The following is a 15,979-nucleotide window of genomic DNA, read 5'->3' as shown; positions in this document are numbered from 1 at the left end:
ACTTTGCTCTAGGTGATGTTCATGGCATAATGAACAATCACGTCCTGACCTGTTTCACCTCCTAGCACATCCACGAGGCACCTTCGGTCCTTTAGGAAAGCATCCATCCATCCATCCATCCATTCATCCATCTGTCCATTCACGTGTTTATTACTAAATGGCTAGCTAAGCATGATTCTCTGCTAGGTGAGAGGCAGTGAGTCTAACAGTGAAAAGAGGACCAACTCTGGTGTTGGCGATCTGTGTTTGTCCCTGGCCTACCCTCTACCTGCCGTGTGGCCTCAGTTTTGCTGTGATGATTAAATATCATGTCCTACATCAGGTGCTTAGTGAAAGTCGGTTCCTGACTCTTCTTCTGCTTTACTGTTAATGGAAGACAGATGGGGGTTGGACACCGATGTTGGGAGCCTACAGCCTGGTACTTTTGTCCACAGACAATTTGCATGTCAGGTAGGGGGCGCCGCAAAGGGTCGGCCACTGTTCTGGGAGAAGAAAGTTGGCGGAAATGGCGGTGGAGCAGAAGTGTTGGTGATGTTGGGGAAGACGGGATTGGGCGGAGCATAGGCCCAGCGTGGAGGCCCTTGTTCTGTCAGGACGTTCTGGGGGCAGCTTTCACAAAGGAAGGGCAGCTTCTGTGACTTGCCCCCACCACACATTCCTGGGTGCTGATCTGGGGTCTGGAACTGCCTCCTGAAATGTCTGGTCCTCATTCTTGTGGACCCAGGGAGTAGGGCTTTTGTTTGTCTGGGTGATCGCTTTACATCATGGCGGTTCCAGAGGGGGAGAAGCCTAAGTGTGGGGGGAAGATGGGGAGGTGGAACTGGCTCCTGTCGTGGCGATGTGGCCTCAAGGTGGGCCTTTCTGAACCCATGCATGGGAGGCTGAGCAGAGCCTTTTCTTCCGGGGACCACGGAACTCAGGTGGGTTTTTCCAGGAGTTCTGGTCAGGCCATGAGGAGAAGGGGCAGGAAACATGCTCAGAGGTGGGCCTGTTGGTAAAGGGCAGCAAAATAGTGCCCCTGTCATCTTTGGGGTTGGGAGCCACCTTCCACCCTGAGTTAAGTCTGTCATGGCTCCTCTTTCTGTCTCCGCCATACTGAGCCTTGGAACCCCGTGCCACTTCCTCCTGGTGCGTGGGGACTGTGACTCTAGCCTGACCCAAATCAGGTGACCGTTCAGCCTTCCTGCAGGATCTTTGTGGAAAGGAGAGAGAGTCGGGCCCTGGGCTTCCCCCAGGGAGCCTATGTTCTAACAGCAACTACATCGTTGGATTTGTTGGTCGCTGTCAAGAAAAGTTATAAATCCACAGACGCAAACCTCAAAAAGCGGAATCAGCCCCACAGATAGCATGCTTACTCAGCTCCCCAGGCTCGGCACAGTGCCGCCAAATGAATTTTTGGGAAACCTCGCTTTCATCAGGTCTCTGCCTGCTCCCTACGATGGCTCTTTCCCAGCCATCTCATCGAAATTCGGTGCAGCTTCTCAGGGGCTTGGGCAATGTGGCTCTGCCTCGTCGTCATGATTTTACTCCCCCTGACCAGTTCAAACTCTGCCGTGCCTTCTGGTCTTCCAGTGCATTTAAAAAGGGCATTTAAACTGTTCTGTGAGCCACGGCGAGACATGGCTGCCCACACTGTGTGCGACGGACACCAGAGCGTTTCCTTTCTCCTTCGTTCTTTTCTGTTTCACCTAAAAAAGTGCAGGTTATGACCCACAGAACAGACAGGGGTTGCGGCCCGCGGTTTGAAAAGCAGAACTGACATAACACAGTAGTGATCACGGAAGCACAGGTGAACACCAGGAAATGGCAGAGTCCCTCTGGAACAAGCTCCTCAACCGTATGATCGGATAAAAGTGATGAGTCAAATCTGCTTAAGAAGTTGGTCAAAAAACATTCTGGACCAGTGGCCTCCGAAACTTTTTTTTGAATGGCACCCTCCGTCGGTAAAAAATGTCTACACGTACAGCTCCCACGTAGTGTTTGGTTATCATTTTTTAACTAATGTATGATGTGACCACATAAGATGTACACCCAAAATATAAATTCTAAGAAGGTGAGGCAAAGAGGAAAAAAGCCCTATTTTAAAATGACAGGTAGGGCGCCTGGTGGCTCAGTCGGTTAAGTGACCGACTTCGGCTCAGGTCATGATCTCACGGTTCGTGAGTTCGAGCCCCGCGTCCTGCTCTCCACTCCCAGCGCAGAACCTGCTTCGGATCCTCTGTCTCCCTCTCTTTCTGCCTCTCCCTGGCTTGTGCTCTCCTTCTCTTTCTGTGTCAAAAAAAAATTAAATAAACGTTAAAAAAAAAAAAAAAAGAGAGGCTAATCATGACGGCTTCGTTCTATTATCAGCAAATACCTCAAGGCAAGATATGCCCAGAGGATGGGGTCCATGGTTCTCAGCAGGGGCTGTCAATCTGTTTTCAAATTGTTTGGATATTTAAGATGTTTTTCTGGTTGGCTTCTTGTCAGTTGTGGAAACCACTGCTTTGCAGCAGACCTTCTTTCCTCGACATCGCCCTTCCTTTCCCGAAAAAACCAGAAAAGCTCCCTGGTACCTGGTTTTGCTGCTTCCATCCACCAGAAATCCGAAGGGAGTCATGGGTGACTCTTCTCTTTCCCTCCTGCCACAGCCATTCATTTGCCGTATTCAGGGATTTTTACCTCCTCACAGGGGGGCGGGTCTCCCCATGTTCTCCTCCCATTGCTGCATTGCTCCCACACTGCTTCCTTCTTCCTTCCGGTTCCTCCCACGCCTGTATACACGTGATTCCCATTTCCTGCGACGGTCCACGCCTGGCTGTCGCCTGCTTCAAGCCCCAGCATAAAGGTCAGTTCCTCAGAGGGACCTTCTCCGACCACTGCCCGGTGTACTTCCTGAGGCACCCCGGACTTTCTTTCATGGTGCTTGTAAGAATTGTATTTTATTTTCATCAATTTTTTTAACGTTTGTTTATTTTTTGGGGGGGGGGGGGTGGGGAACCGAGCATGAGCAGGGGAGGGGCAGAGAGAGAGGGAGACACAGAATCGGAAACAGGCTCCAGGCTCTGAGCTGTCAGCACGGAGCCCCACGTGGGGCTTGAACTCGTGAACCGCGAGATCATGACCCTCAACCGACTGAGCCACCCAGGCGCCCCCTATAACAATTTTATTTAAAAAAAAATTTTTTTTTTCAACGTTTATTTATTTTTTGGGACAGAGAGAGACAGAGCATGAACGGGGGAGGGGCAGAGAGAGAGGGAGACACAGAATCGGAAACAGGCTCCAGGCTCTGAGCCATCAGCCCAGAGCCCGACGCGGGGCTCGAACTCACGGACCGCGACATCATGACCTGGCTGAAGTCGGACGCCTAACCGACTGCGCCACCCAGGCGCCCCAACAACAATTTTATTTTTATACTTATGTTTCAGTTTGTTTAAAGTGTATAGTCCTCTACACCTAGACTCTAAGTTCCTTGAGGAGCGTGCCTACAGTGCCATGTGCGTGCACGCATGTGTGTGTCTATCACCCAGTTCACGCCATCTTAATAAATATTTATTTCATACTCCCAGCAACCCTACAGGTAGTTCCAAGCGATATCCCCCCCCCCCCCCCACCTGACAGCCGAGGAAATTGAAAGACAGAAGTGTTAATGCCAAAAGTCACCTGCTTAATAAATGAGGCCCCTGGTCTCAGACCTAGGTCATTGAGGCTACAGCGTGTGCACTTTTTACCGGCTACTCTAGATTGCTCATTTGTAACCTGCGTAGACTACGGGCTGACCGTAAGTCCCATCTTCCTTGCCGATGTCTGACCCGCCCTCTACAGCGATTTTTCTCTTGATCTAGCTTGGTTTGTGCCCAGGGTCTCTGTATAACACTATTCACCTGTTGTTCTAGACAACGCTATCCTTTCCTCTGACAGCTCCAAGTCCCTGAATCTTATCCACCTAAGCTAGATTGTAAAGGGAGACCACTGACTCATCCTTTTCTTGAGTCTCATGATAAGTAAATAATTATTGATTAGTTGATCATTATTAGGAGCTTGGCAGAGATTTCGTCCTACTCTCTGTCTTCACACAGACCCACTACCCGGCCAAGAAGACAATGCCTTGGATTCAGAGGAGTTTTAACTGTTCCAATTTATGCTTGTTGGCCTTCTTCCTGGTGGATCTCAGTGTAACTTCTGGCCGAGACCCAAGAATTTCAGGGTCTTCAATGCCATGAGTAATTTCATGAGTTGCTGATGGCTAATTAGGGGTGATTACAGTTAAGAGGCTTTACTTTCTTAATAGCCCCCAGAAAGGGCCGGTGGTAACTTTTAAAATCTTGATTATTTTCCCCTGCAAGTGGAAGGCTCTGATTCACATCACTGTCTTTTCTTAAGTCCTTATAATTTATCTCACCATCCCCACTTCCACCCCTTTTCTGGTAAGAAAGAAATCTGAAGGGGAAACCGATGATTTTGGAAAACTGGCTTTATTAGAGCGGACCCCTGGGCATGCCTTGAAACCTCGCTTCATCTGTTGCCTTTCCCTGAGAAGGAGGTACAGGAAGAGGGGAGACTGGGCCGTGTTTTTTCTTCCCAAGTTCCATTATATCCCAACCAAACCTCCCATCCCGGGCTTTCTGACGCCGTTTATAGTTTACCTTTGAAACTGTTGGTTCATCTGACAGTGTTAAGACATTCTGTGTAGTAAGGGCTTCCGAGGAGAGGTGTATTTGTAGGTGGGGGGTTCTACCCTCCTCTTTTTCCTGGGACGACACATTGCAGGTGTCGCTTGACCTCTTCCTGCACCAATGCCAGCAGAGCTACTTGGTGATGAGTGTCGCTCGGGTGCCAGGCACGGGCCAAGCCCGGTGCACATGTCCGCCACTTAATCCCCACCACCTGTGTCAATCCCTTAGGCAGTATTTTTTTAAACAGTTTCATTGAGATGTAATTCACATAGCATACACCTCACCGATTTAACATCTCCAATTAAATGATTTTTAATACATTCACGGGTTGGGCAGGCAGCCATCAGCACAGTGTAATTTGAGACCACTTTTGTCACCCCAGGAGGAAATCTTGCACCTCCCCTTATCCCCTCCCAACCTTTCTGACCCTGGCAGCCGCTCATGTATTTTTTTGTCTCTATAGATTTGCTTACCCCCAACATTTCCTGTAAATGGAATCGTGCAATATGTAGTCTCCTGTGGCTGGCTTCTTTAACTCAGGGTAATGTTTTCAAGGTTCATGACGATGTAGCATGTATCAGTACATCATTTCTTTTTATTATTAAGCAGTATGTTTTTTCTTTTTTTTTTTTTAAGAGTATTTATTTATTTTGAGAGCGAGAGAGAGAATGAGTAGGGGAGGGGCAGAGAAAGAGGGAAAGAGAGAATCCCCCATGCTGTCAGCACAGAGCCCAATGCGGGGCTCGATTCCATGAACTGTGAGATCACGACCTGAGCCGAAACTAAGAGTTGGACACTTAACCGACTGAACCACCCAGGCGTCCCACGATTTTTTTTTAATGTTTTAATGTTTATTTATCTTTGAGTGAGAGAGACAGAGTGTGAGTGGGAGAGGGGCAGAGAGAGAGAGGGAGACACAGACTCCAAAGCAGGTTCCAGGCTCTGAGCTATCAGCACAGAGCCTGACACGGGGCTTGAACTCACAGACCTCGCGATCATGACCTGAGCTCAAGTCGGACGCTTAACCAACTGAACCACCCAGGCCTTCCCTGTTAGGCGGTATTTTTACCCCTAAATGTACAGTTGGTGGAACCAAAACACACAGAGGCGAAGTGACTTTCCTGTGGTCATGTAGCCTTTAATAGATGGAGCTAGATTTCCAACGCAGGGCTGCCTAATGCCGACTCTGATATTAGCCAGTCTGAGATAATCATACTAATAGTAATTTATTGAACATCTTTTATGGATCAATGCCTGTGCTGAATGTCCCATAAATCTGTTACCTCATGTTCGTGTATACTCGGATTTCAACTGGGAAATGTAACCATAACTGGACAGCGGCGTTTTTATTTTAATGGCTTCCATTTGCTCGCTTCCGGTTTCATTGGCCCCCCTTAGACTCCAGGATCTTCTTAAGCAAATGATGCTAAAAATAGTATTGTTGTTCCTTCCGTAGGAGTTGAACATCACTCCCATCTGCGGAAAACTGGTAACATCTCAGAGGAGCCCTTGCTTCTTCCGGGACGCCCAGCATCATGGTTTCTTATTTCATGCGGTCTCTCAGGTAAGTGGAGAACCTTTTCAAAAGACAACAGGAAAACAGGAAATTCGATATTTGCATTTCCTCTACAGTCTCTATAGTAACTAGCCTTGAGGGTCTGCACATCAGTGATATTGTTGATATACTATGTGCATGTGTATAATAAGTCCGCTATTCACAAGAGCCCTCGAGGCCTAGGGAGTAGTGTGCTGTGGGAAGAGGTGCTCGGACTGAGATCCAAGTGACTTGGGTTCAACCCGGTGTTCTGCTAGTTCCTGGGAGACCTCTGGGGTTCAGATTCTTATTTTTAAATAAAGACGTTCCTGGATGCGTGGATATTTAGCCTGGCTGCCCAATGGAATTACCTGAAGAACTTAAGCCAATTTTATCCTCTGGCTTGGACTTAATTGATCCAGTGTACTTAAAAAGGGACATCTCTGGTTCCTTCTGCTCAAAACATCTGTGACCTTCACCTGCGTGTTTTATTTGATCCCGATAGACCCTTTGAAAACGTCTTCGGTCCAAATGCTCTGTAACAACACAATATGCAAAATGGTTAACGGTAGTGTTTTATTAAGCTAAATTTGTTTCCTAGGTTTGGATTTGTGATATTTACATATTATGAGATCAGTGAGTCTGTGTTGATAAACACCAAAATTTGGAATCGGGATTTATGGATGATGGCTTGTACATCAGCCTTAGCATCTAGCTTATTTTGCACTTGCTTTAGCTGTGTAGCATTAAGAAAATCTTGGGGCGCCTTGGGGCACCTGGGTGGCTCAGTCGGTTAAGTGTCCGACTTTAGCTCAGGTCATGATCGCGAGGTCTGTGAGTTCCAGCCCCGTGTCAGGCTCTGTGCTGACAGCTCAGACCTGGAGCCTACTTCAGATTCTGTGTCTCCCTCTCTCTCTGCCCCTCCCTGCTCACGCTCTGTCTCTCTTTCTCTCTCTGAAAACTAAATAAACATTAAAAAAAATTAAAATCTTGACCCACAAGGTAAGTAATTGCAGTTCCTGAAGGAAGTTCATCTTGCAATCTCAAGATGCTCTTTAAATAAGTAGACTCAGAATCTAGAAAGCGGGGAAGGAAGAATTTTTTATTTAAAAGTTGAATCACTAAGGATATCTTGTACTTTTTTTTTCTTTTGTAACTATACATTAGCCCTGAATGCTCAGAACTTACAATAAAAAGCAAAATGGCTTATAATATGTTACTATGGTGGTGCCACATGTGATTGCCCAACCAGGGCTAGCGCATTTGCTAGGCAGATGCTCTTAGGCCAATGCCTGGCATTTAATTGAGTGTAGTGTGTGTGTGTGTGTGTGTGTGTGTGTGCGCGCATGCCCTAGTCTGTAGTTGCTTGTATAATTTTACATGAACAGACATGTGCAGGCCTGAAGTCCAAAGACCCGTGCAGAGCTACAGCCTTCTTCATTAATGTCATTCACAAGTGTGTCACAGTCAGACCGAAGTCAGGAAAAGCTCCATTCTGAGGTCTCCGCAAAATCCAGCTGTTAACAGGGCAGCCCAGATCTGCTCAGGGATAGTATTTGATAACTAACCTAAATTAGCAGGTTTGCATTTTTAAACCATAGTTTAAAAAATAGATTTAAAAGATATTTCAAGACATGAGCTATGCATCGTGTTTGTGAAAACTCCAAAATAATGCTGTACAACCACAGGGGAGTGAGAAGTGCGCTTGGGCCACTGGGTCACTTCAGAACCACAGCATATTTGAGCACCAGGACCCCAATGGGGGACAGAGAAGTGGAAGCCACAGTTGCATATTGAACTGGATTGAAAAGGGCAGCAAAGGATGACCAAAGGTGGGTTCGCCATGTGGTACCCAAGTGGGAGCCTGGCCAGCAGCAGAAAGGCCTCTACAAGCCCTGAGGACCCTCAAAAATGTGGCCACCCAGGCTGCCCGAGGAAGGCCATTGCTTGGGAGAACTCCCCAAGTTTTTTCCTTGATGGGATTTTGGAATTTTCATTGATGCCTCTGTGAAAACAGTTGACCTCTCCTAATCTGATTGGTGGTTGGAAGCCATCTCCCTTCGAGGGGAGGCTCACCTCCAGGCTGGGCGTTATTTCAGAGAAATTGCCCACGGTTGGAAATGAGCAGGGTGGGAGTAGTTGACAGCTAGATGTGGCCTTGCTACCCTTGGGATTGAACTCTGGAAGTCTTGACAGGTCTCCAGCATTAGGGTCCTTCTGAAAGGGTTGTTTATTTTATTTTAATTTAATTTAATTTAATTTAATTTAATTTAATTTTATTTATTTATAAGGTTTTTTTTATTTTTATTTTTTTTTAAATTTTTTTTTTCAACGTTTATTTATTTTTTTTGGGACAGAGAGAGACAGAGCATGAACGGGGGAGGGTCAGAGAGAGAGGGAGACACAGAATCGGAAACAGGCTCCAGGCTCCGAGCCATCAGCCCAGAGCCCGACGCGGGGCTCGAACTCACGGACTGCGAGATCGTGACCTGGCTGAAGTCGGATGCTCAACCGACTGCGCCACCCAGGCGCCCCTATAAGGTTTTTTTTTTTAATGTTTATTTTATTTTCCAGAGAGAGAGAGAGAGAGAGACAGAGTGTGAGCAGGGTAGGGGCAGAAAGTGTGGGAGACAGAGTCTGAGGCAGGCTCCAGGCTCTGAGCTGTTAGTACAGAGCCTGATGTGGGGCTCCAACTCATGAACCGTGAGATCATGACCTGAGCTGAAGTCGAAAGCTTAACCCACTGAGGCACCCAGGCGCCCCTGAAGTGGCTGTTTAAACAGGCCTACTGAGCAGGACGTTTCTTCAAGAGTTCTGCTGAATGGAGTGGGGGGAGAAAATGTGGGCTCTGAGGATGGGTGATTCTTTGCAAGAGCTCAGCTGCAGATTCCATGAAGTCTCCTTCTTCATAAGCCAGGTTTTGCATTAAAACTCATAAACCATTTTGCATTCTGTTTCAAGGGCCTTATAAATCTATTTTAATCTGAAAAAAAACTAGAATGACTTTTGTTTTAATGCTTTAGAAAATGTTCTGGGGAAAGGGCTATGTTTACTTTAAGAGCTAGAAGTCTTTGATAACATTAGTAGATCAGACACACACACCCAAATTTTAAGGTTTTTAAAAAAAAATATTTATAAAGGCAACCAAGTGCATAAAGATCAATTGGAAAAGCTGGAAGATTTCTCTACCTATAGGGCAACAGGTCCAGATTAGAAGTCAGCTGCCAAGAAAATCCCTGAGAGGAAAAAACATTGAAGGGGATTCACAATTCTGATACGCAGAGATTTAGTTTAAAAATCCCTCCCCAGTTTTTGCCAAGCCACAGAGAAGCAGAAAGCCAGCTTCCCCCTCATTGAAAAAGACCAAAAAGCCTGGAGTATTAGCATAGCAAGAGTATCTCTGCCTTGCTCAATGTCTGCAGTAATAAAAAGAATCACTGTTAAACCCCACAGCAGAAAAAACATGGAAGTTTTAACTCTTGATGGAGCTGGTTAGCGAGTTGTCTTTGAACGTTGGACAAGCCTGGAGGCCACGCAACATTCAGGGCAAGGGAAAAATCCGTTTGGACCAAAGGATTAGTCAAGGCTACATTAGGAAGTCTTTGTCCTGTTACAGGTTAACAGAGGAAAAGACACTAAGTGATACCAAAGTGTATATATTTCTTAAAGTCTTGCTCCAAATGGTACACTTTTTTTTTAAATGACAGTTACAGCCTATGTGTTTGTTCAGTGATTGAGTGGAAGCAAACCCAGTTTTCTGCTAGAATTAGTATAACAGGTGGTGATGGCTACGTATCATGGCCAGCCAACAAAATCTGTTTAGAGCCGGTCTGCATGGTCGGGGGCTCATTTTGTACCTCGTACTATGCCTCAGTATAGTTGACAGTGTTTATGTTTGAAAGGAAAACACAATGGTTGAAAATGCCAGACAAGTGGTTAAAGTGGCAGAAAATAAAGCTGACTAGGTGATCCTTGTTTTTGAAGAGTAGGGTTTGAAGAAATACAGACGTAATTAGATTACGGAGGTAGATGGTGATTTTTATAGGTCTTGTGAAGTGGAGTTCTGGATCATTTTAAGGGGTTTACAGGTTGGTGGCCCTAGGTCAAGTGTCTGGTTTTAGTCTTCTGAAACGTAAGGCTTTTCTTTGCCTTCAAACACACTTCAGTACAGTAGTATTACTGTAATGCGTGTCAGCTGCTTCACTCAGAAATACAGCCAGAAGGGACTGAGGAAATGAGAAGGAGAGAGGTGGCTGTTCGTGGGGCAACTGAAAAAGATCCCGAATACAGAAAGGAAAAAAGAAGCGTGTTGAGAAGATGTGTCTGTGTGTGTAAGAAAGAGAATGACCAAAATAGTGATATTTGAGATATGATCCATCAGTGAAAACGGAGACTCCCTTCAGGGGTGGAGGACTATGTGGTCATTGGGAAGGATCATGGGCTCAATCAGTGTCCCTGTGCCAGTGACTAAGAAATGCGGTGGAGGAGGAGAAAATAAGGGAAGGAAAAAGGGGGAAAGGTGGGGAGGGGGAGGAGGAGGGTAGAGGAAGGAGGGAGGAAAGAGAGGAGGAGGGGTCAGGTTTGGATTATTAGTATTAAACTCAATTGTGTTTGGGGCACCTGGGTGGCTCAGTGGGTTAAGCGTCCGACTTCGGCTCGGGTCATGATCTCACAGCTCGTGAGTTCGAGCCCAGTGTTGGGCTCTGTGCTGCCAGCTCGGAGCCTGGAGCCTGCTTCTGATTCTGTGTCTCCCTCTCTCTCTGCCCCCTACCCAACTCATGCTCGCTCTCTCTCTCTCAAAAATAAACATAAAAAAAAATTAAAAAAAAAACCCCATCACGTTAATAGAGCAGGACAGACTTTGTGTAGCCCGCATCTAAACCACTACCCGGTTAATACTTAATGAACATTTGTTGAATATTGAATGAATGAGTTGATAATGATCTTTTGGGTAAAAGAAAGAAAGTAGAAAGTTTTTCTTTCCTGATGAGGATTGTTAGTTAATTACAAAAGCAGGTTAAAGCAGCAAATCATACAAATGATACACACACACCTTTAACAGTTTATTTTTAACTTAAAACACATGTACATTCACTCACTATTTTTTGAGACGGGGCCAAGGACTTTTCTTTGAGCATGAACCCCTGATTGTCCTTCTTGCACAAACCACACCCATAAACATTATCTAAGGTTTCCATTTGGGTTTCTTTAACGCGGAGTGAGAATTTAAAGACATTTGCAAAGCAATCTGAGTTCAGATGACTCTAGATTTTATTATTTTTGCCCCTAATCATTGACAGTTGTCTCATCCACACCTAATTTGCCAACAGTCTTTTTTTTTTTTTCTCTTGGCTACTTGCCTTTACTGAGTCTTTCCGAAGCATTCAGCTTCATTTTCGTAGAAACAACTAACAACGACTCCTTCTTTTCGCGCTCTATGTCATGGGTTTGTGTACTATTCGGATATTTTCACGTGATTCCAAAGCAACGGGCACACACAGGTTTGGGAACACGGTTGACCCTGTATGAAGACAACTCCTCTGGTGGGAGCAGAACAGTACGAGTATGCCGGGGAAGAGCCTGCTGGAATCTTTTAGGGGAAGCCTGGTAGGAGAGCCATCTGAATGGTAGGCAGCGAGGCTAAGAGGAAATAAAATCGTTTTTTGGAGGACTGCCCTGGCAAACCCCTACCTATAAAATGATGGCAAGCATTCAGACAGTATTGATTTTTCTTTATGCCTGGCACAGCCCTGCACCTGGAGCATGTCCTCATCACTCCGTACTTGACTGTGGGATTTACTAGAACATTCTGTACCCAAAAGCATCCAGTGGAGTCAAGGTGTGATCACTGGGCTGCCAGCTACCCATTCCTTATGGACCCAAGTGGATTTATAGGCTTCAGGTTAACATTGACCCCCACCCCTGCCGGGGACTGGAACCCGTAACTGCCAACTTGTGGAAATCTTCCTAATTTAGGATTGTCTTCCTTTTTCCTGTTCTTTTATTTTCCCAACAGAGAATTCTGAGGTGCACTTAGAAAACACTTCATTGCTGGAGTGTTATGACAGGAGCTCTTTGCACCTTTTTGTGAGCCATCATTCTTCCCTGCCTCTGGTTCTTCTTTCTCTCTCACTTCATTCCATCCTCCCAATTCTTTCATTCACTCGCTATTCATTGGTCCTGAGGTGGGACCAGAGCTCTGCTGATTGTCTACTAGCTGCAAAGATGCATCAGCAACCATTTCCTTGAGAAATCTGCCATTGAGGAGGGGAAGTCACCAAAGGATGATGGGTAAAGAGCTGTGCGGTGACAGACACCTCACTTTGCCAGAGGCCCTGGTCCAGAGAACACAAATGGCCGCAAGAGTTGAGAACCTGGAAATCAGCAATAAAAACCAATATGCATAGAATAGGTGTCTGTAAATCCATGCTCTAAATTGGAAACATTCACCCCACGAAAGGTAGGCAGGCCCTTGCGCCAAGCCTGTCGGTCTTACTTTGGGTTCAGCTTGGTTCTGAGGCCGAGGCCTACCTAAAGGAAGCCGAGTTGAGAGGGCACAGGCTTGTCCACGGCACAGCAAGCGATGGCTGATGGCCGGCAGGAGACAGCGAAGGGCAGGCTGGGGGTTCAGAGAATCCCAGGCGTCTGGGCCTTTCAACCTCCTCAGCTCCAAGGCCACCACCTTGTGCTCCACAGATGGCTTGATAATCATGCTGGTGATTCTGAGCCGTCTAAAAAAGGTTACTTACGCTCAGTATACTCCGTATAAGAAATCAGGAAAATAAATAGAGTGCATTTTTGTAAGTTTGGGATTGAAATGGTCGGCTTCCATTATTTTAAACCTTAGAATGTTCTCTTGTGAGGCTGGATAAGCCAGGTTTTATCACATGTACTTACTTTCTGATTATTTTTGCAAGCATGACAGAAAGTGAAACAGATGTGTGAAGCCACAGCCTCGTAAGAACGGGGAAGAAAATTGATGTGATGAAATGCAAATGCTTGGTTTAAAGGTGTGTTGTGTTAATGAGGCCCCAGAGCACGGTGGTTAAGGGTCCAGGCCAAGGGTCTGACTGCTGGCTTTGAAATCAGCCTTTGCCACTTAGGTGGGTGTGCCCTTCGATAAATGACTTCGCCTATCTGTGCCTCAATTTCCTCACCTGCAGAGTGAATATAACGAAAGCGTCTGGCGGGATGGTTGTGGAGATTCAATGAAATAATACTCATAAGTGTTGAGCTCATGGATAACCATCAAGTCTTCATGGTCGAATTGTCATTTGTCACCTGTCTCCCTCTCTTGCTGCCTTTACTCTTAACTGCTGTCAGAGAAAGGCGGAGGGTTGAGCTGGTGAAATGCATGCTTAGCAAAACTTTTTCAGCTCCAGAGAGCAGTAGGTAGAGATTTCACTTCAGTGCTAAGATTTTGGCTCTCTTTTGCTAAGGTCAGTATAATTTTATTAGTTTCCCAACTGCTCCCCAAATATCTCTTGGGTTGTATTAACTGAAGAAGAAAAGAGGTAAGGTGGGTTCCCCCCCCCACCCGCCCCATTTTCCTTGTTTTGTTACTTGATATGCTCAAGTGGTGTTGAGTTCATTGAGGTAATCCTAGGAACACAGTGGCTGTGACATGATGCATCCTCCCTGGAGTTGAGGATGTTGATGCGGAGGGTGGGGAGCAGTTGGCCAAGGAAAATCCAGAAGCCCAGACCAGAGCCCTGGTTCCATGATGTAAATCTTGTACTGAATTTCAATGAGTATTATTTTCTACAGGAGGAAATGAAATGATGGAGTGTTTAAAATCTACAACGACACTGGGTAGATGGCATTTTTTTTTCCCCCTGTGTGCTTTGGTGTGCAAGGTTGGGTTGTTTCTACTGCAAGGTGAATCAGAAAGTCTTGGTAGGAATGTGGCTTCCCCCGCCGCTCGGAGGGGAGTGTATGATTTGTTTGCCAAAGGCCCTGGTAGCCTTCAATCTGTCAAAACGTTGCAAGCGTGGAGCAGTCTGCCAAAGCAAACTATCAAAGTGAAATAACACACGAGTTGCACACACACAGACATACACATGCTGTCCCATTCCCCAGACATTAATTTTGAATTGGGTCAGGAGGAACAAGGATTTGGGCTAGATCGTTGGTGTTTTGAAGCGGTGTGGGCACAGCTCTGGACTACCAATTAGATAGGTATGTGTGAGCAGGGTGGGGTATCCTAAAACAGAGCCTACTGAGCATGGGTGGGAAACTTCCAGCCCTTGGCAGAGTTTCATCTGGCCTCTGGGGTAATATATTGCTCTGGCTGCTGTTATTACAGCCCAAAGAATAATTTCCCCTCTGGGGGAATTTATTCTATTCCATTCAGAGCAGAGCCCATTTAATAACTAAGATTTTATTCCAGAATGAATTTTATTGGGTACCCCTATGTATTTAACTTCACGAGGACCCAGCTCAATGAAGAAAAGAAGTATTTGAACATCTAAATATAATTTGAGTTGCATTTTTACACCAAGAGGCACTGGCAAACATTTTGCTGCCATACCTCGTGTCGATCCTAGGACAGTAAATTTGGGGGGCATCACGCGGAAATTCAAAAGCATGGCTGATTTTTATAAAGCCTTCATAGAATAACTTCTAAAACCTTCCAAAGTGACTTTGGGCATTTTTGAATATGTTAATTCACACTATTTCCATCTATCTTGAGATTTCATAGGTTGTCAAGATGATGTGACATCATTCGTCAATTCGCTAAATTAAGCTTTTTCTGTATAGAAGACACTCTGCTAGATGCCGGGGAATAAAGGAGTGACAAAATCAACTGCCTGATCTCACGGAGCCTCTGTTCTAGTGGGTGGAGAGGGAGATTTCAAGGAATGAAGATGCAGTCTGTGCGATAGTCAGTGCTGTGGAGAAAAATAAGGTTCTTCCGTACAGGCTGGGAGGGCGTTATGGAGAAGGGACAGCTTTGGGCAGACACCTGAAAGAGGGGAGGGAACGAGCTGTAGAAGTATCTGGGAGTAGAGTTGACCAGGCGTCTTGGAATGACCCAGAATCTTCCCTCCTCCAAGTCGGGGAAGGGCAGCCCGGGATGAGTAGTTATGCAGAAGGGCTCCTGACTGCATCACAAATATGTGGCTTGGGCTGAGGTGTAACACATTTATGGAGCTGTTGTTTGTTTTTGGTTTTGTTTTTAACAAAACCACGCCCATCTGGTTTTCTTTTTTAAACGAGTAAACAGTGCCAGAACATGTTACTACGATTCAGGGTTGTAGGTGCGAGTTCATGACAGACAGTGGCTCATTTGAGGTAGACAGGGCAGGTCATATTATTCCCATTTTCCCAATGAGGAAACAGGTATGGGGATGATTTGGCCAAGGTTGTGTAACTAAGGAGCGGGAAAAAGTTGTGTGTATGTGTGGGAGGGGATGGCTTCATTGGTCGAGTGGCCGTTCTTTTAAAAGCTTTAGCTCTGGTTTTCCTTCAGTAGTTTTTGGTATGAATCTACGACGTGAGTAACTTCACCACCTAGACCTGCACCACCAGCTCCCCGTGTGCCTGCTGAACAGCGCAGATCCCTGTACCTGTGCGTTGGCTAGTGCAGAAATAGAACATTTCCATCATTGTAGAAAATTCCGTTGGACAGCCCTGGCCTAGATCCTCAAGCATGTCGTAAACCAACTCTTTGATTCTCTTCGCGACTGATTTCATACCCTATTTTTCTGGATAGACACCCTGCTTGAAAAGATTTTGTATATAGATATGCTACGTTATAAAGGAAGTCTAGTCAGCTTGAAGAATTTCA

General features: G+C 45.9%; 1 protein-coding gene across 1 annotated transcript in view; it reads left to right on the top strand.

The window, feature by feature from the left end:
- The window catches only part of THSD4 (thrombospondin type 1 domain containing 4), a 576,363-nt gene that overhangs the window by 17,961 nt on the left and 542,423 nt on the right, over nucleotides 1–15,979 (top strand). Inside the window, exon 2 of the mRNA XM_043554015.1 lies at nucleotides 6,112–6,219. Within this exon, the coding sequence (XP_043409950.1) occupies nucleotides 6,191–6,219 (29 nt within the window). The 5' untranslated portion in view covers nucleotides 6,112–6,190. The remainder of the gene's footprint in view (nucleotides 1–6,111; nucleotides 6,220–15,979) is intronic.

The sequence above is a fragment of the Prionailurus bengalensis genome, chromosome B3 (genome assembly GCF_016509475.1).
Source record: "Prionailurus bengalensis isolate Pbe53 chromosome B3, Fcat_Pben_1.1_paternal_pri, whole genome shotgun sequence".
NCBI classification, from domain to species: domain Eukaryota; kingdom Metazoa; phylum Chordata; class Mammalia; order Carnivora; family Felidae; genus Prionailurus; species Prionailurus bengalensis.
The sequence above is the reverse complement of the archived record's forward strand: the minus strand, read 5'-3'. Positions and strand labels throughout refer to the sequence as shown.